Source organism: Sus scrofa, chromosome 4, assembly GCF_054392235.1.
Source record: "Sus scrofa isolate SSC_HxYL_T2T_F1_AM1 chromosome 4, Sscrofa_HxYL_maternal_Yorkshire_Landrace_v2.0, whole genome shotgun sequence".
Classification (NCBI taxonomy): Eukaryota; Metazoa; Chordata; class Mammalia; order Artiodactyla; family Suidae; genus Sus; species Sus scrofa.
In genome coordinates, this window is record NC_139386.1 from 112,276,424 (window position 1) to 112,298,146 (window position 21,723).

The 21,723-nt window shown below is 40.0% G+C and overlaps 1 protein-coding gene across 10 annotated transcripts in view; it reads right to left on the reverse strand.

Annotated features, from left to right (window-relative positions):
- Positions 1–21,723, reverse strand: part of MAGI3 (membrane associated guanylate kinase, WW and PDZ domain containing 3) — a 266,980-nt gene that overhangs the window by 214,308 nt on the left and 30,949 nt on the right. For 2 of the 10 annotated variants that reach the window (XM_085023514.1, XM_085023517.1), the window contains exon 1: positions 8,353–10,158. The exons of the other annotated variants lie outside the window; for them this stretch is intronic. In XM_085023514.1, the coding sequence (XP_084879640.1) occupies positions 8,353–8,509 (157 nt within the window). In that variant the 5' untranslated portion in view covers positions 8,510–10,158. Of the gene's footprint in view, positions 1–8,352; positions 10,159–21,723 lie in introns of those variants that run through there. 10 annotated transcript variants of the gene reach the window in all.

Sequence of the window (21,723 nt, forward strand, 5' to 3'; positions counted from 1 at the left end):
TTAGCTAAAAGAGCTGGCATTTGCCTAAAAAGGAAAACATTGGAACACTATAATGTGATAAAGTGTTAGTTCCAAAACCAGAAAGATACAACCTGACAGTGATCAAGATCCCCAAAATATGTTCATATTTTTTGACCAAGTAATCTCACATCTAAGAATGTCATAGCTCAAGTTGAAAGCAGTAAAAGAAAAGGTGATTGTTTCTGGGTGGTAAATGATAGAGTAGTTGCTTTTTGTCTTGATTCTTTGTACTTCTGAATACAGAATTATGGCAGGGCTGGGATTCAAATTTAAAATAACCAAAACCCAGGCACAAGACATCTTTGCAACACATGGAGAGGTTTGCCAACCTCACAAAAGGATTGGCACTCAGAAAAGATGAAGCTGACATACGTTTCAGTTCTTACAAAGAATCTCAAAAATACAGGGCACTCTCTCAATTAATTTATTTTGAACAACAAACTACTACTTCAGAAAGCAATCTGGCAAGACGACAGATCAGGAAGGCAACCCTTCAGGCAAGGGAGGTGAAACTGCCTGAGAACTCTGATGATAAAAGTGGGCTAGAATCGCTAGATACCTTCCTTATACTTTCCAGAGTCAGTTAAATTAGGCAGAATAAGTTTAATGGGGTTATTTGAGGAAAAGTTCTTACAGCGTCGCTTGAAAGTCAGTTATTTTAAGTCATACAGGAGGTTAATGGGGAAATATCCCTGAGTAGGTTTAGCAATGATAATTCCTCACACTAGTTTAGCAAAATTTAGTATAGACTAGGTTAATAAGTTTCCTGACACCTGTTAATAGAATGGAAAAATGCCAAGTGGCGAGGCGTGCCAATCAGGGAGAGGAGGCTTAAGACAGTCAGCTGACAGTGTACAGACACAGGAAAATAATTCCAAGATGTAAAAATGAGGGTGGGATAGGAGGGAAGAAGGGGAGGCGGTTATCAAATGCCAATTCCAGTTTATACTCTTACCCATGTCCAGTGCTAAGCCCTACGTCTCCCTCACGCGAATGATGTTATGAAAGTTCTTCTCCCAGGCATCCTACTTGATTTTGTATGAACGGGGACTGATGTTCATTTTACATTTGTACTATGATGTTTTATGTTTGTACTACGTTTTTCAAAAGGTTTTAAAAAGTCAATTCCGAGTTGAACCATACATCCCTCAAGAAGTTTGAATGGACATTCATTTTGACTTCTTCTTCCCCTTATACTTTTCTAAGTCAGAAGACCCAAGAACTAAATCCCACTGATTTCTTTTTTCCCTTGTCCCATCTAGGAGAGAAAGCTATGTGCTCCTCTTGAACGTGTCGGCCAAGATGAAGCTCTTCAAAGGCCCAGAGCTGCCTTTCAGGCTATCAAGTGTTTCCCTGATTAATGTAAATTTGAACAATTTTCCCCAATATTGGTACTAGACCAATTCTACCACCACAGCCTGCTGGGTGGAATCTAAATTATTGCAGTAAAGAGCTATAAAATTAATAATGTACAATGGCAAAAAGAAAACTCTTTAAGTGTCTGGGGTTACCATGTACAGCAATAAAAATGGCAGTTCCCGTTGTGGCTCAGCGGAAATGATTCTGACTAGCAACCATGAGGACACAGGTTCGATCCCTGGCCTCACTCAGTGGGTTAAGGATCCGGCGTTGCTGCGAGCTGTGGTATAGGCCAGGAGCTATAGCCTGGGAACCTCCATATGCCGTGGGTGCAGCCCTAAAAAGACAAAAGACAAAAAATAAAAATAAAATAACAAGTTCAAGTCCAAAAGACAAACACGGCTCCTATTTTAGTACCAAACTGAATCTTTACTTACTTCCAAATTGGACACTGATGTAACGGGGATAACCGAGCTAGTTAATACCATCAGACACAAACTAAAAGGGCATATTCTCACTCCTTAGAAGAGAAGGTGCTCAGAAGAAAGCAAATGAAAAAACTGCAGCCCCTGTCCAGGCACACAGAATTCTTCCCACAGAGGCTGAAATTTTACCCAGATCGAATAAGCTCCTCTATCTTTTTGACCTTCAGTTTTTATTACCTTCTTTGAACAAACATGTAATACAGCAAAAGATGGAGAGAGATTTTCGAAAACTACAACAGAAGTCAAAGGTTAAATTCCTTGAAAGAATGGAAGTGAATCATTCCCTCGCTATCTCGGCCTGGCATGGAGCTCAGTGCATAGTAGGCATGTGAGGAACATTTGCTAATTAAATGCAAAGGCCTTGCCAACAAGAGGATTAATGCTTGAAAGAATCCCAAGCTACATTCCTGGACCAAATATCTGAAAATGTTCTCAATTCTACATCACATTGTACTTTCCAACAAGTTCCAAGCGCTAAGCTAACTTTGTAATCCAATCAAATGCAACAGTAGTACTACACTCTCTGCATTTTGTCTTTGAAATTTGGGTCCAAGTGTTTTTAGCACGTAAACCAGCTGGCAGCAAAACTTACCCAGTTTTCCAAAATTCATTTTTATTTTTATAAGTTAAAATATAATCCAATTAGGGCCCTAGACGAATGATAACCTGCAGATAATCCTAGCTCCATCAGTAATTAGCTACATGACCTTGAACATGTCACTTTTCTCTAGGCCTCAGTCTTCTCACCTATAAAATGCGGAAAATGGCATTTAAAAAGATTTTGTTATGGGTGGTCAACAGGGACCTGCTGTATAGCACAGAGACCTCTACTCAATATTGTACAAACTCTATCTAGTCACTTGTGATGGAACATGATGGAGGCTAATGTGAGAAAAAGAATATATATGTATGTATGACTGGGTCCCTTTGCTTTATGGTAGAAATTCACAGACACTGTAAATCAACTATAATGGAAACAACAAAAATTGTAGAAACTTTTAAAAAACAAGAAAATAGAGAAAGAGAAAAAAGGAAAAAGAAATAGTGTTTGGGATGTGTATGTTTAAGTGGAAAAAAATAAAACCAAAATACTCACGTTTTAAAAATGTATGTATACATTGTGTGATAACCTTTAAAAGAAAAGAATCCCTAAAAAACTGGATGTATGTATATGTATCACTGAATCACTTTGTTGTACAGCAGAAATTTAACACAATGTTATAAATCAACTATATGTCAATAAACTTTTTAATAAAAAATTATTCCTTGAGGAAATATACTTCAATTTAATTTGAAATGCATAAAAAAATAGGATACAAGGGAGGTTCCCCAGTGGTTTAGTGGTTAGGGATCTGACATTGTAACTGCTGTGGCACGGGTTCGATCCCTGGCCTAGGAACCCGTGAGTGCCACAGGTGTGGCCAAAAAAAAAGAGAACAGGACAGATGATGGATGGATAAATATATAATAAAGCAAGTAGAGTAAAAAGTTAAAAAAAAAATCTAGATGGTGGATATATCTACTCCACAGGAATATGACCTGATCAATCCTCCTCAACCTCCCATTTTAAATACCACCACTCACCCAGCTGGCTCAAGCAAAAAACTAGACCTTTTCTTAAAGTCCTCTTCCTTCACTCATAATCCATCAGCAGGTCCTAGTACTTCCTTTTTCTCAAATCTACACACTTCATTCACTGCTACTACTCTATACCAGTCCAAGCCATCCTCATCCTTCCCCTGAACTAAAAGGCCTCCCTCCCGAATGATAAACAATGACTCTCTGAAATAAATGTAAACAAGACAATCACTCTCCAGGTCTACATCTTCCAGTGGCACCAAGAATAAATAAAATTCAAGTCCCTTATAGTGGCTGGCAGCCCCTCACTGGCTCCTGTCTATTTCTTTGGTTTTACCTCCATCACTTTCACCCCCTCCGCTACTGGGTACCAGTTCCAGTGGCCTTTTCATTTCAGTAACACACCAAGTTCTCACATTAAGGTCCTGAACTTCGCAATGCCCTTTGACTGGGGTGTTTCTTGTCAACATTTTCCCACGGCAGACTCTTCTAGTCATTCAACTTGCAGCTCACATGTCCCCTCCTCAGGGAGGCCCTCCCTGACCACCCCAGCTAAACAATGACGATGCCTATCTCATCATTATGCTCTATTCTTTTTAAAGCGGCAGAGCTTATCACTTATGAGCAGAGAATCTGCAGTCACACGGCCTGGATTCAGGGTGCAGCCCTGTAGTTCCTACTTGTGGGTCCCCGAGCTTACTAATTGTGTGACTTAGTTTTTCCTTTTTTTGTTGTTGCTTTTTGTTTTTCAGGGCCAACCTCACACCATATAGATGTTCCCAGGCTGGGGGTTGAATTGGAGCTGCAGCTGCCGGCCTACACCACAGCCACAGCAATGCAGTTTCCAAGCTGAGTCTGTGACCTACACCACAGCTCACAGCAACACCAGATCCTTAACCCACTGAGCAAGGCTAGGGATTGAACCTGCAACCTCATGGATCCTAGCTGGGTTCATTACTGCTGAGTCATGATGGGAACTCCCTGACTTAGCTTTTCTGTGCCTTGGTTTTCTCATCTGTAAAAAGGAGACAATACTACTTCATAAGGTCATTGTGAAGCTAAACGGAGAACACTTAAGAGCAATGCCTGGAGTTCCCATCCTGGCGCAGTGGTTAATGAATCCAACTAGGAACCATGAGGTTGCGGGTTCGGTCCCTGCCCTTGCTCAGTGGGTTAACGATCTGGTGTTGCCGTGAGCTGTGGTGTAGGCTGCAGACGTGGCTCGAATCCCGCATTGCTGTGGCTCTGGCGTAGGCCGGTGGCTACAGCTCCAACTGGACCCCTAGCCTGGGAACCTCCATATGCCGCGGGAGAGGCCCAAGAAATGGCAAAAAAAAAAAAAAAAAAAAAAGATAAAAAACAAAACAAAACAAAAGAGCAATGCCTGACACATAATAAGGGCTGGTTATGTCTTTGCTACCATGATTATTATGGCATCAGTTTACAATTTTTTATTATCTATCTTCCAACTGGAATGTAAATTCCAGAAGAGCCCTTGTTTGCCTTGTTTATTTACACCCAATGCGTAAAACATAATCAAGCAACAGCAAATACTCAATAAATATATGCTGAATAAAATTATTACATTCTTACATTTGATTGTAGTACTATTTCTTTTGCCCTCAGTAAACATCTACTTACAATGTAGCTTTTTTCTTTTGCTTAAGTTCCAGAAAGTATGTGGAAGAAATAAAGCCAAAAAGCAAAATTACACACGGCATATTTAAGATTCCACTAATTTCTTAATTTATGATTTTAAAATTCATCTCTCATTTAAAAAAACAAAAAAAAATTTAGTTATTTAAAAGTCAATTTCATTTCCTTTCCTATCTTAGCTAAAGCACTGAAAAATAGGTTTAGCTCTCAGCTGTTCATTTTTATAATAAGAGTATAACATCTACATATCACCTTTTTAAAGGATCCACCTAGGAGCTCCCATCATGGCTCAGCAGAAAACAAATCAGACTAGTATCCATGAGGATGTAGGTTTGATTCCTGACCTCGCTCAGTGGGTTAGGTATCTGGTATTGCCGTGAGCTATGGTGTAGGTCACAGACGTGGCTCAGATCTGACATTCCTGTGGCTGTGGTGAAGGCCAGCAGCTACAGCTCTGATTCAACTCCTAGCTTGGGAACCTCCATATGCTGCAGGTGTGGCCCTAAATAGACCAAAAAAAAAAAAAAAAGTCCACCTAAAGGCAGGTTAAACTGGACTGATAGTGTTGAGCAGAGGTCATGAGCCAGGAAACTGTTGCAAGAAAGAGACATCACCTTCTCTATAATATTGCAGCCCTTGAGCCTTAGGGAATTTATACGGCAATCAGCTTGTGTCGTCTACCACATTAATTGCTGAAGAAACAAAAAGTATTTGGCTACCCACAGCATATTAATCCACAATTTAATATGTTATAAAGAAGATCACAATTTTAATAAGCTGAGATATTTCTTAAATAACATGAATATATTCATCATTATAATATATACACATACATATATAATATACATTATATATGTATAGCTCCTGGGGCAGCTATAACAAACTAGGTGGCTTAAAACAACAGAACTTTATTTTATTCTCTCACAGTTCTGGAGGCTAGAAGTCCAAAATCAAGGTGTCAGCAGGGCCATGCTTTGAGACTCTGGGTAGCATCTGTCTTTGGCCACTACCAGGAGCTAGGAATGGGCAACCATCCTTGGCACTCCTAGGCTTGGAGCTGGAGCCCTTCCATCTGCCTCCACAGGCATATGGTGTTCTCCCCTCATGCAACAGTGTGTCTTCTTGTCTTAAGGGCCCACTCTACTCAGGAGGATTTCATCTTAACTAATTACGTCTGCAAAGACACTATTTCCAAATGGCAGTGCAAACTTTGAGAGGCACACAATTCAACACATAACATATACCTTGGCATATATGGCATTATTAACTGAAGTTACAAACGTCCAACTTGTCACGATATTATTTAAAATGGACACAAGTGTATTTCTGATACTTAATAATAAGAAGGACCATGTTCTTTCTGGCCCCAGTTCTCCAGGACTGTCTTTTCTCTGCAGGTAAATTAACAGCTTCATAATTATGAGAAATATAATTATTAGGTCGGTGACCCCAAATCGTAAATATTCTAAACCTGTTACAAACAAATGTCGTGATTAAAATAATAATGAAATTCCATTAAATGTCACTAAAAATCCATTTAGATTGGACCAAAAGATGGGTTGGAGGTTATAATTTCTTCTTTTATTATGTCTACCAGCATAATAAAACAATATAAAGTAAAATTACCTGTTTCAAATCCTGTTTCTATTTACTTACATTATTTTTTAAAAAGCAAATAAATAACCACAAACAGGTACTCTTATTTCCCCTGGTGAAAAGATTCCTACAACAACTTGGTGTAAAAACCCTAGGCAAGAAAGGACCTCAGTTAAGGGGTGTGGGTTGACCACTAGACTCTAGTACAACTGTTCTTCCAGGAAAATTGTCCCGAGTAGTTAATGACTGTCTTGGTGAGGCTGTACCACTGCTTAAAGAGAGGGGGTCGCCATCAGCACCCCTCATCTAGTCAAGCCCCCAAAGTCCAAAAGGGACCACAGAAGAGCTGTGACCTTTTAATTTTTACAGATGCTTCTTCAATCACTACCAGTGACCATTATGGAGGAAAAAACAGTATCTCAGGAGGGGAAAAGTTCACAAACTGCAGGTAATAAAAATTACACATAGTCTCATTTAGCATTTTTGTAACAATAAAATATTTCTATATTGTTTGCTTATAAGCGGTTCCTTAATATATGAAAAGTGCTGATGAATTTCTCATCTGCGTTACAGCACTTTGGCGGTGGATTAATGTGCCACAATTACACAATTTTTTATTCTTTCATTTAGTAAGAAATCATCCCAAGTGATTATTTACTGGCCTTTCAAAGATCTATTTCCAACCACTATCTTTTTTAATGACTTTTTTAAAAGAGTTTGGTTTACTAAAAGCAGTCCAGTTTGAACTTCCAAAACAAAGATATCAAATAAACAGCAAGATATTAGCTATCTCGAGACCAGGCTTCTGGAATATTTCCAAACCCAGGACTAGGGAAAACACAAAACGAAACATATATACACACGTTCTGGGGATAAAGAGCAGCTGCGGAACATCTGTGCAAGGACACACCTAACAGACAGACGACAGAAGCATGCCACCCTAGGCTGACATCCGACCCCCTGAGACCCGACAATCCACCAGGGAGAAGTTCATGAGCACCACACTGGCTTCCAGGATCACTACAAGGTCTGTTTTTTTCCTTTGGAAAGCAGAGAAGCATGGGAGAAGCAATCAGGGAAAGGAGAAAACAAAACAGGAGCAATGAGCGAAGAGAGCAACTGATCGGGCTGAGGCTGTGAGCTACCCACACAGCTGGTCCAGATCTAGGGTCGGCACCTTGGCCGTTCCTGAGAGCACAGGCAGGAGCCACGGGAAGAGAGAAAGATACCGACGGCCCAGGATTCTGGCCTTGAGGCTTGGGGCATTTACAAAATAACAAGCCACTCCGTGTACAAGCAACTACAAGCGTCTGTGTATTGTTTCTATGTGAAAAAAATACCACAAACTATTTTTAATACATTTACATGAATATGTATATTTATAATAGTCACCCCTTCATGAAGTTTGCAATCTTATTCTCACGTAAAACGTATTGGGGGGAAGGGTATGGACCAAACCCCACAAGTCATAAACCCCCTCACCTAGGAAATTCTCATACATCACACTTCTCTCTATCCCAGAAAATCTGAACCCAAACTTTTCACATGCTGTCTCCCCTTCAGGAGAAGAAAAAAAAAAAAAATTTACAGGTTTATTATATGTAAACATAATAAAATTCCAGAATGTTTCATTAAGGTTGGTAACACAGGAACTCACCATTTCCCATAATTCCAAGGACAGGGAATAAAACGAGGTTGGACCTTTTGCAACTGGAGCTGTCGATGATTCCAGAATGATTCTGGATCTTGGGAAGAGGAGCCTCTGGCCCTTCCCTCCAGTGCTCTGCTATTAACACCACGCAGCCTGCCGTCATGTGTCAGGTTTCTCTGATTACTCACAGTTTCTTCTCCCAGAAATTTAGTTTGCACACGGTTCAGTGTGGCCTTTTCAGCCTCGGCTCTCCCTCCCCACCCCCACAACCAGGGGTGTGCTTGGTAAATGCTGACAACTCCCACCACAGCCGTGACAAGGGTGAAAACAGCTGGGAGGGTAGGGCCGTGGCACACCATGATGTAGTGTTTCTGCCACACAAACAGAAGAGATGTAAAGACACACGCGGGCACAGATGCTGGTACAACACAGTGAAGTGAATAGGTGATGACGTGGAATCTAAACAAACCAACAAACCACAACCTCAAATAGTAGGATGCTGGTTGCCAGGGCCTGGCAGAGGAGCGGGGGGGAGGTTGGTAAAGGGTACAAACTTTCAGCTGGAGGATGAATAAGGTCTGAGGATCTAATGTGACTAGTAGCTGATAATACTATACTGTATAACTGAAATTTGCTAAGAGAGGTAAGTGTTCTTGCCGAAAAAAAAAAGAAAGAAATACAAGAGGTGATTCCTCACGTATTTCCTCAGTTGTGGGAATCCTTTCACAATATATATGCTTATCAAATCATCACACTGTTCACCTTCAGTATAATACAATTTTATTAAGTATACCTCACCAAAGCTGAAAAATTCCAAGACATTAATTTCGAGTAATAAGTACCTGTCTTTTAAATACAATTTAATTACAATTTCATCAACTTTTTTCTTCAATGGCTATTTTAGGCAACTAACTCATAGAATTTCAGAAAACTTAACAATCTCATAAAATAATAGAGCCAACGCTCTGGCTCATCACTGCCAAACCTCTCAGCTGAAGCCCCAATAACTAATTGAAAACTGATGCAGCCACTATGCAGTCTAATACAGAGGTTCCTTAAAAAACTTAAAGTAGAGTTGCCATATGATCCAGCAATCCCACTCTTAGGCATATATCCAGAGAAGATTCTAATTTGAAAAGATAGGATGCACCCCAAGGTCATTGCAGCATATTTACAACAGCCAAGATGTGGAAGCGAGCAACCTAAACATCCATCAACAGAGCAATGGATAAAGAAGATGTGGGGTACACACACACACACACACACACACACACACACACACACACACACAGAGGAATATTACTCAGCCATAAAAAAGAATGAAGTAATGCCATTTGCAGCAACATGGATGTTCCTAGAGATTATCACACTAAGTGAAGTAAATCAGACAAATACAAACATGATATGATATTACTTAAACGTGGAACCAAACAAAAGTATATAAATGAACTTATCTGGCAGAACAGAAACAGACTCACAGACTTTGAAAACAAACTTATGGTTACCAAAGCAGACAGATGGGGGGAGGGATGGACAGCGGGTTTGGGACTGGCATATGCACACTGTGGTATGTGGAATGATTGGCCAAAGGAGACCTGCTGTATAGCACAGGGAACTCTGCCCAGTATTCGGTGAAAATCTATATGGGAAAAGAATCTGAAAAAGAATGGATGTGTGTATACATATAATAGAATCACTCCGTTGTACAGCAGAAATTATCACAACATTGTAAATCAACTGTACTTCAATAAAACTTTAAAAAATGAAAAAATAGTTCAGTCAAGCTGAGGGAAAAGAAAAAAATACATGCACCCCAATGTTCACTGCAGCCCTGTTTACAATAGCCAACACATGTAAGCAACTTAAGTGTCCATCAGCAGATGAATGGATAAAGATGTGGTGTATTTATATGATGCAATATTACTCAGCCATAAAAAATGAAATAATGCCATTTGCAGCAACACAGATGGACCTAGAGATTATCATATTAAGTGAAGTCAGAGTAAGACAGATTTCCTATGATATCACTTATATGTGGAATCTTAAAAATTATATAAATGAAGTTATTTACAAAATAAAAATAGGCCCACAGACATAGAAAACAAATTTATGGTTACCAAATAGGACAGTGAAGGAGAGAGTTAGGAGTTTGGGATTAACATATTCACACTATTATATATACAACAAACAGATAACCAACAAGGACCTACTGTATAGCACAGGGAACTATATTCAATATCCTATAATAACCTACAACGGAAAAAAAACCTGAAAAAGAATATAAATATATGCACCACTTTGCTGTACACCTGAAACTAACACATTGCAAATTTACTATAATTTTTAGAAATATTTAAAATAGATAAAGTCTAGCTATGAACAGGTAAAAAATAAAGAGTTAAAAAAAAAAAAAGAAAAAAATCATTTCCTTTTTGTCTGAGTTCAAATCCCCAGTAAAGGTTCTCACCCGCCCCATTCATCTTTTTAAGCCACAGAAATCATATGCTGCTGACCAGCTTCTGAACTGGTTGCTTCCGATGAGGTGCCTTCCCTGCCCTGGATGCCTGTGGCTTGCAGAGAAGGTTGAGATCAAGTGATATAAAACACAGATGTCGCAGCATACAGACGGCAGATGACGGCCGAGAGGACAGACACAAGCTAACCTAGTACAAAAAGATCACTACAGATGTTAAAAACCCATCAGCCCGAGATCATTCTAACTACAGGCCATTTCAGAAAAAGCAGCTCACAGAAACGACAGTGAGTTATCAAGAAAGGGCTATGTTGTATTTTAAATACTATATTTAATAAGATGCACTCAGCATCCACCTCCTTACAGTATGCCTTCCTGAAAAGCAGAGATTGGGAAATTAAAAACTATTATTTTCCAGACTCCTTTACCTCCAGTATTCAGAATGCAAATTTGCTTCGACCTTTAAGATGCAGGACACAAAATACAGAAGGCAGCAGTAAAGCAGGGCCCTATCAGCCTATGGCTTTTAGCTGCTTTCAGCAAGCAAAGAGGGTCACAGACATGTCAAGGTCTAGTCTCCAGCTTCTAGGGTGTGGAGGGACAGTGGCAGGAGCAGTAGTGCCAGGTTGAGCCTTCCGGTGTCTAGTCCCTAGTTATAGGCATCAAGGTGAAGTTGTCACAGCAGTGGCCAGACGCTAAATTTCTCACTTCCAGCAGTTATGATGCCAACGGCAGTGGCTGCTGTGACCTCCTTGATCACTGCAACAGTGCTATTTTCTAGCCGTGGTTTCAGCGGCAACCTCTTGATTGCCACTTTCCTGACTGTGGCAGAGGTGGCAGCTCCCAGGGCGAGGTGGCCCAAGGCATCCTGGAAGTCATTCTCAGAGGCCTGCCCTGCAGCCCAGCCCTCCAGCTCTTCCAAAGCTTCCCTAAGCAACAAATGCCCTGCATGACATCCATTCTGTTTCCTGCACTGAACCCTGACGGATCCTGCCAAGGAGCACATGCTAGAGTGATGCACACAGACAGATTCCCGCTGTTCTTGCACAGACATACAAAGGGTCCAAGCTAGATGCCACCATTCCCATCAGTCTCCCCAGAACGGCCACCTCAAGCCCCTTTCTTCAGTCTGCCACACATAGGTGACACCTTCTCCCCCGCTGCGGCCAGCCCTCCGTGACCTGAGACATCTACTTGCTCCGTAGCCAGCAGGGGCATAGTTCCTCAGTCACCGCAGTTACACGTCAACTCTCATTACAGCCAGACAAGCTCAAGGACCCTGAACCAAAGGTGCCTGACATCCGTCACACACCTGAGCAGTCCCCTAGGCAGTGGCGGGGGAGAGAAATCAAAGTAGAGGTGGTTCTAAATCAGACGCGCTCACCACCTCCCCAAGGAGGGGCAGGGACAGGATGACAAGAGCCGCCTGCCCTACAGCAGCACCCACTCACAGGGACTCTCTAGCAAGTATAGTGAACCATCTTTCTGATAGGAAAATAATCTGTCAAAGCTAAAACAACGAACAGCAAAAAATACTTACGTATTCAGCTGTTATACCAGCTAACAATTTTCTGATGATTTAAATCTAACCGTAAGCTACAGCGTCATGGAAGGCTAAAAATGCCCTGAAAACCTGCGGCATGTGATTACATTTCTCTCTTGTGCTCCAGCTTCTGGGTTTCCACTGCCTCTGATGACACTCATGCATGCTGATGGCCCAACACACTGAGTCAGCAGTCAGCATGCGATACTTAATGCCACAAGAATGTGGATTTCTTCAAGACACAGAGTAGGTTTAACGAGGCTAATTCTTCTTTCATGAATTTCTTACAGAAATTCTTATGCCAGAAACCCCAACAATAAAAGGAACCTGAGTCCTAGTCCCTGCTCTGCCAGCTTCATGGTAGGACTCCTTAGTAGTGTTAGTCTGTCATTCCTAAACCTCAACTTATTTATCTGTAGACAGAGTATTGGCTAGATTGCTACAGTTCCCTTCCAGCTCAGGGACTGACTTTAAACCCAAACAGAACACTTCACAGCCGAAACACTTAAAGACTAAAAAGGTGCCACAGCCTGTCTTAACCGCCTCTTCAAGGGAACCACCTTGCTGGGTGGTACTTGAAGGCTAGAAAAAAGAAGGGAGACTTGAATACAATGAGTTATTCTTCTATCTAGCTTAAGCTCTATCTAAACCAAGTATACTTTGAACAGAGTCTGCATACTTCCTAAAAATTCCTAATTCCAAAACATCTTACATTCTTCAGAACATTTTCTAGGCTACGTCTCTCAAGATGAGTGTGCCAACACACCCCTCCCCAGGGAGAGAATTTTAGACCAAGTGCACAGGAAACACAAGCACAAGATATCCTTTCCAGTATCAAGTATACAATTTTCACAAGCAGATTTATCCCAGAAGTATCTGGGCTTTAACACGTAACTGCTGAAAAGATTTTCTTACAAAGGTAGCCAGAATTAAGGCGGCCTTTCTGTTTGATTAGTAATTCTTGGGAACAACTGCTTTATCATGCAGTCAAGCTGTACAGATCCAACTGCATTGCCACAACTTTGTTTAGAAACAGAACCAAGCAATGAAGCCTTTATTTTAAGTCCTTGCCCAGTGTTTTACTTGCATTTAACACCCACTCAGACAATTCAGAATTGTGGGGGTTTTCCTTTTAATAGAGAAAAGGGAAGTAAGGGAGATTTTTCAGATATAATGAAATAATGTTCTGTCTGCAAGAAGGAAGATTCAAAACTGTTTCAGTTCAGTCTTCCCTGTGAGTCTGTGTGACCTGCATGTTCATCTTTCCAAACCTCGGTTTTGTCAGGTGTAAAAAGGAGATGATAACCCTTGACTGACGGAGAATAACAATACATGTGCTTTTTACAGGAATACAGGCATGTCAACACACATGTTCTTATAAGCCAAATGAGACAGGTGTATGATGCCCTGACGTACGATCGTGACTGAGTAAACCGCAGCTGGCTTTACCATGACAAGTCCCCACGTCACAATGTTCCTATGAGAGTTAGAGCAAGGTCGTTAACTCAGCGTTGCCACCATAGGGAGGGTGATGTGTCATTTCACTCATCAGCATTACACTGTGAGACAGTTCTCATTAGCAAATCTTACTCTATTCAGAGGGAACTGAATCTGTCATTAGCATGTACATTCCAACTTAAATCAAACACTGAATTAGTGAATAGTATCCTTAGCTAAAATTAATAATATTTTGACAAAGTGTCCTGCCAAAAGCTACAGAGGCAGGCTAAACTATAGCCCTGTGACGAAGACTGTATTAACACACTTCATGACTTAATACACAGAATTAATACTCAAGAGCTCTGATGCTCTGGTCCTAACAGCCTTCTTCAGTAGGAGCAATAATTCCCCAAACATGGTCTAGAGATACTCCAAGAGGGATATAAGCTCATCTAAAGATACAAAGCCCCTGCTGCGATTCGTATTGACAAGTCACACCCAATTCCACGGATGTTCTGTTTCACGCACAATTAAATGTATGAACCAATAACCTGCCAACATTTACCACGCACTGAAGTTCACCCACCAGACACCTGACAAAACTGCCAACTCTTACTATGAATGTCATACACCGACTGAAGGTTCATATTAACATTGTTTTTAGGGCAAAATTGAAGACATTGACATAGTAATTAGAATATAAAAATAAAAGGTATTCTGGGTACCTGCCCCTCTCTTTCAGCCCCCATAGTACCTCTGTTCCCCCAGTGGAGGCAGGAAAGCACTTAAGAAAGGTGTAGACTTTATCCTACAAAGGCCAATAACTTTTTTGGTGCTTAAACAGATTCACCTTTCACTCTTCGGCAGTGTTTCAAAGTTAGAGTCAGTGAAGTAGTTCCTAGAAATCATGGTTAAAAAGTATTATTAAGGAGCCCTAAGAAATAATACAATAAATATTTAGTCTCCATTTGTTTTAAAAGACCGTTGCTGTAAAAGCAAAACATCTTAGAAGCAACTGGTTTAGAATTTCATTCTCAAAATGATACAACATGAAGTTTTAAAAACTGCATTAACTAGGCTGATAATCATTTCCTCAAACGCCAAAGATAATTAAATGATCCTCCAAAGTATTCTATCTACTTAAGAATAAGCTGCATTAATTTAGACAATCTTATGTGATACAAAAAAGTTCAAAGAAGACGGAAGAAACACTACAAGCAGCACTTTTACATTATGCACGTCAAGGTATCAACACTGCAATTTTTTAAAGAACTGGCGTTTACATAAAAGCAGTTTTTAGACAAAAACATCCAAAATGATAATATTTAAGCAAAATATGTGAGTAAAATCAATGCCTCAGTTGTGGTCTTACAGCCAATATCTGGTCTTGAAAAATGATAGCTTTATGACAACCGTGTACTGCTGCTGGCTTCAAAGTAGGAGAGATTAAATGTTTTAAAAGAGGCTATTTCCTGCAGTGCTGTCTCCCCAGCATCTGTCTTTTGAGGAACTTTCCCTCCCCTGTACCTTGGGGTTCGGATATAGTCATCCATCACTCTGTGCTTTCTATACCCACAGCTCTAAGAGTGGACATGTCCCCCAGGCCTGACCAATCACATACCCCACGGCCCTCTCCCCACAACTGGTCTGTGATGGGCACAAAGCCAATCAAAGTCTCTGCCTGAGATCTGATTTGTTCTTGAATTCCAGAAAAAAAGAAGAAAAAAAAAAAGAAAAAAAGAAGATGAGAAGCTTTAAGGAGCGTATGACTTGGAGGGCTGAAAACCACCTTTCCTGCTACCCAGAAAGAAGCAAACCTGGAGCAAAAGAGAGTCAAACAACAGTCCTCAAGAACTGTTTTGTTCTTACTGGGTTTCCCTGTACATAAGCCAATACATTTCTTTTTAGCCACTAATTCCAGTAGTGGTTCTGTCAGGATTCTTGGTACAGAATCCTTACAAATACAGAAACCAATGTGAGTTAGGGATGTCTTTCCCTACCTGCTGAAATCTAAGCTACATATCACAAGATAACCTGTTGCAAACTTGATAACCATATCTGAAGAGTGATATAGTACCAATCCACTAAAGTAGATTTTTTTTTTTTTTTTTGTTCTTTAGGGTCATACCTGCGGTATATGAAAGTTCCAAGGCTAGGGGTCCAATCGGAGCTGCAGCTGCTGGCCTAGGCAAAGCCAGATCTGAGCCACACCTGTGACCTATGGCACAGTTCACGGCAACACTGAATCCTCAACCCACTGAGTGAGGCCAGGGATCAAACCCACATCCTCATGGTTATTAGCCGGGTTTGTAACCTACTGGTCCAGTTTAGGAACTCCCTAAAGTGCACTTTTTAAAAAATTACTTTCTTGGAGTTTCCGTGGCCGTGAGCTTTGGTGTGGGCTGCAGATGCGGCTCGAATCCCACATTGCTATGGCTGTGGTGCAGACCAGCAGCTGCAGCTCCAATTCGACCCCCAGCCTGGGAACCTCCATATGCCAAGGGTGTAGCCCTAAAAAGAAAAAAAAAAAAAAAATCACTTTCTTGGAGGAAAAAACAAAGCCATTTTAACATAATTCCATTTGATTAAGTTCAGAAATCAAGCATTTATTAATAAATGCCTATTTTTTCCTTCCTTTTGGAGTATTTTCATTTCATAAAATTAACTTCTGTTAAATTCCACCATGTATAGTAAAATCCCATTTTTCACAGTCACATGTAATTCCCAATCAGAACAACGACATACACAGTAGCCTCTCACAAACTTCCCTGAAGCAAGAAAAATAATTTTGTGTTTAAAATTCTGTTAAAAAAAAAAAAATGGCAAAGAGCCTGAGATGCCTGAAAATTTTAATTAAGTAGAACCATTACTGTTCACACTGCATACCCAAAATGAAAAGAAGGGAGGCTTCTAAATAGAATGGATCCTAATTATTTATCTGAAGCAAAGTTTCCTTACAATTCCCATTCCATAATATTAAAAACCCTAAACCCCTAATAAATTAGAACAAAAAAGCTTAACGCTCTGTATTTCTTACTGAGTCTCTAAAGCAATATGTCCAATATGAGTGTTTTGCTTTGTTTTGTTCTTCAGCCACACCCCCAACATGCGGAAGTTCTGAGGCTGGGGATTGAACCCGTGTCACAGCAGCAAACCAAACACAGCAGTGACAACGTGGAATCCCTAACCCCCTAAGCCACCAGGGAACTCCAGAAGTGTTAATAAAGTACAATTTATGAGAATAGTCTGTCCTTTCTCAGGTATTAGGATATGTCACAAATCAAATTATGGTCCTCAAAATGCAGTCCATGCTTGCCTGGCCGTGCTGGGATGTCTGAAATTGGGAGGAGAGGGGAAGAAATGCTCCTGGGAACCACTGTAATGCAGGTGCGTTAAGGATTAAAGACCTGGGGTTGGGGGGCAATGGAGAAATAATGGTGCTACCCTTTTCAACAGAAGTCAGTCAACTGTGCCTCTGACAAAAGAGAAGGCAAAGTTAAGGCGGAAATATATTTTCAGTTGCCTTTTCACTAGACTAGCCAATTGTGTTCTCCCATAAAATTGGCTCGGCATCCAAAGCAATCCAAGAAAGCCTATTAGCCATGAAGTATGGTACTAACGGTAACATTCAAGCTACACTACGGGTGAAATAAAAATACTCATGGTATTACACGCTGAGTTGAGTAAGGCTGACGGTGGAAACAGCAGTAAGTACCTTCCTAGCATTACTTATAGAAGAAAAAAAAAGATTTCAAGTTCTAATTTAAAAAAAAAATCATAGGAGACACTTCATAATGGAACTACCTACACATTTAAACAATGTGATTTTCCCTATATTTTCCAATTATTCTATAAATGTGGGTTTTACACCTTCAGGCAAAATAAAGTTTTACCCACATAACACACACAAAAACTACAGCACAGACTACAGTGTAGACCTTTCTTTACTGAACATTCTTGCCCCTTGTTTTGCTCCTCCTCTGCTTCTTACCTACTACTGAGAAAATCTCAATTTCACTCAACCACAACATATCCATCTTTCAAAGACACACCAAGTTCAAAATTCTTCATAATTCCCTCTACAACCATCCAAGTAAGGGCTGAAGGCTAGGACTCCAACAAAACATAGAAAAGAATGAAACCCTTCTTTAACCTCATGTATACATTTAACATCCATAGCGTTACTATGTCATTTCATTTCTCCCAATTAAATGACAAGCATTTTTTTGTAAAATACAGCACTTTATCGCAAGCAAACTACTTCATCTGGTGTTCTACCAACCTGTAGCAATTGGTTCCAGCATGGGTGGAAAGGGGGCATATAAGACTCATCCTAAAAATGGTACAATACAAACACAATGTATAAAATACATTATACAGTAAAATACATATCGTCAAACACCTTGTAAATAGAATACAACACAGTGTATTTTAATGGCAATTTTCTTTTTCTTTTTTGGCCTTCCCATGACATATGGAGTTCCTAGGCCAGGAACCAGATCAGAGCGGCAGTTTTGACCTACACCACAGCTGTGGCAATGCCAGATCCTTAACCCACTGTGCCGTGCTGGGGATCAAACCTTTGTCCCAGCACTCCAGAGACACCGATCCCATTGCACCACAGTGGGAATTTGAGAACTTCTCAAAAGATAATTTTGTTTATATTTGATTTCCCTCTTTTTGTAAGGACTAGAGAACTCTTTCTCTCTGAGATGCAACTCTGTATCACTTTTTAGAACAGCATGCTGGGCAGCCAATTAATTCGTTTCCACCAAAATTCATAGTAAAATTTACCTAAAGAGTTTTGCTTAAGTACTAAGAAAAAAGTGCAAACAGTAAAATCCTTACTACAGGCATTACTTACCAATGCATCATAAAGCTCCCAATAAATTCTGAGCTTCCTGAAGACAAAGGCCACTTCTAACTTGTTTTTGCATTTTATGTTTTTATATTACCAGGACTAGATCACACGATAGGGTCACCACTAAATGTTTGAGGAGAGGATTAATGTGTGCCAGTAATAGAACTTTTAACTTTCTCTTTATAAAGAGAATAATATTTGTTCAAGGAGAAGAGCAATGAACTTGTCACTCTTCCCATACAAACAAGTCTCCCACAACACCAGCCTCCGGGCAACTGAAAATCTTACCCTTGGGAACAATTTTATCTATTATTTTTTTGTTGTTGTCTTTTTGCCTTTTCGAGGGCCGCACCCTTGGCATATGGAGGTTCCCAGGCTAGGGGTCAAATCAGAGCTGTAGCCACCGACTTACACCACAGCCACAGCAATGCAGGATCCGAGCCACGTCTGCAACCTACACCACAGCTCAGGGCAATGCCGGATCCTTAACCCACTGAGCGAGGTCAGGGATCGAACCCACAACCTCATGGTTCCTAGTCGGATTCGTTAACCACTGAGCTACGACAGGCACTCTGGGAACAATTTTAAATTAAGGCCGTTTGTTCTCTCTACCAAAATCTAACAGTGCAAGGAGATAATTTTGCAGAATTTTAAAAGAGAAATAAAAACAATTAATTAAAGAAGACATAGTTTTAGTCTTTAGTACCAAAACACTTACCTCTGTCAAATCACAACCAACCAAAACTTGACTTGAAATTGGTCGGTAATATTGAAGTGGTTCATCAAAATGAAGTTATCCTACGATACACTCCCCACACACTTAGCGCCTACAAAATTTACAGAGCACTTAGGGGATATACAGCAAAGACAATATATGATATTCACCTAAGGGGATTATGCACTGACTTCAGAAGTCAGATACTGGAACAAATGTACATTTGTTTTTACCATCAATTTATGGTCAACGTGACCAGGAGGGGGAAGGGGGGAAAAAAAAATCACTGAAATTTGCCTCTTATCACAAGAAGCGCTATAAAGTACATGCCAGGATCTCAGAAGAAAAGCAATTTATATTCCTCGGGAACACAGAGTTATGTTCCACAAAAATCAGTTTAAGCATCAAACTGAATAAAATAAAAATGATCTGAAAATTGAAAGGGCCAAATGTTAAGAGTTTTTTGATCCTGCCTTTGTGGTATAAGGCCAAGAGTCAGATGAACTGAAGGTGCCAATGAACAGTATCCAGAACCAAACCTTGAGTTATTCAAATCGACGTAAGGACCCAAAAACTGTAACCAAATTTTGAAAAAGGAGCAAAGTCTAAAATTTAAGATTTTTCAAAATTTGAGGCCATCTTCCCCAACAAAGGGGCTGCCTCATTCAGTCTCTAGTTTCTTTAAAGAAAAGGTAACAGGAAATTTTTTTTGTATTGCAAACCTGGGAGGCTAGCAATTAACTCTAATTTCTCTCACCTTTCCCTTCTTTAAATGTTAACAACCACCTCAACAAAACTCAGCCCAGGTCCCACACTACCCGCTGAACCAAAGAAACTAACAAGAAGATGCAAAAGGTAAGAAGAAAGGGGTAGAAGTCTTCGTTATTGACATGAAATAAACATCCTTACTTAAAAGCATTTAGGAACTTCTTCACCAGTGGGAAAAGTACTTCTAGGAACGTGCTCATTTGAATAAAATTCCCTTATAAACTAGATGTCTCAAAGGGTCAGTGGCAAAGACTCTTACCTACATTTAATGAGCTTTAAACAAGATCTGTTTCAAATTAGCTTTTGCTTAAACACCCTGAAACCCTGTTCCTTCTGATTTTCATCTCTAGATTCAGTATCAGACGGAGTAGTTGAATGCACTGCGTGCATGATGATGGCGCAGACAATGATTTCATGTACTTACTGCATCAATACTTGATCTTTGGAATAAAGCCCACATAATTTACAACCACTGAAACACGTGTTTAAGGTTTATGAAGCAAATATTCCATACAACTCTGCACAATCATAGTTTGGGGAATTTTCAACAAAATTAACTATTTCTATCATTAATCACGACAGAAATTGTTTAAAAATATACCCTTAAGTAAAAATCAAAGAAACTAATCCTAGTCCCGGGACTATTATCATGAAACGATTCCACCAGAGGGCCAAAGTTCAACTTCCTTTACTACAGGGAAAAGACAAAGTTCAAATTCAAGTGAAAACTTTTCTCCTTGCAGAAAGCCAAATGTCAAGGTTGGAGTTAAGAAACAGGTGACTAGCAGGGCCAAGAATTTGGTGGCGCAGAAAAGAACTAAGTATTACACTAACAAGAAGAATTCAGTAGGAAATTCCTAATTCTCTCACAAAAGATTCAGATTAGGAAACTTACGTTAAAGAGTTACTTTCAAATCTCCATTAAAGATTAGAACAAAAGAAAATGCATCAATAAGCCCTTAAGTCAAAGCTAAAGACAGTCACTGCCAGAAAGAACCCTCACTAAATGAACTGGATGATGGCACTGGCTCTGGCTGAGCTCCCTGTAACATCTCCTAGATGAAAGGGGAAATTAAGAAAGAAACAGTGCTACGCCAGGTCACATCCTACGTCCTGCTCATCCTTCCACCATGGACTTTGTCAGAATACAGTATGAGATCATTCCCCACCTTCCAGGAAGGGCTGAATTTACACGGTGCTAGTTTCTAAATGCCATCATATATATATATGCACATTTAGTTTAATAAAAATTTATTAATCAAGACAAGAGACAGAGTGCTAAGTACACTCAACCACACCATATTAAATTGAAAAAATCCATTTCTCTCACAAAACTTAGATAAAAGGGAAGGGGAACCCCAATTTTCAGCTCAAGTTCCTTTTTAAATTCCCTTACTCTGCGTGTTCATACTTTTTTCAAATTTAATCCCAACAGTACAGAATCTTTGTCATCTCTGGAGATAATACATATGCTGTTTTAAAACACACTCAGTTTTACAAATAACCACTTCGAGTTCTTACTTTCTAATTTTCAAAGTCATGTGCTTAACTGGCAAAAATCTTGCTATTTTATGGCA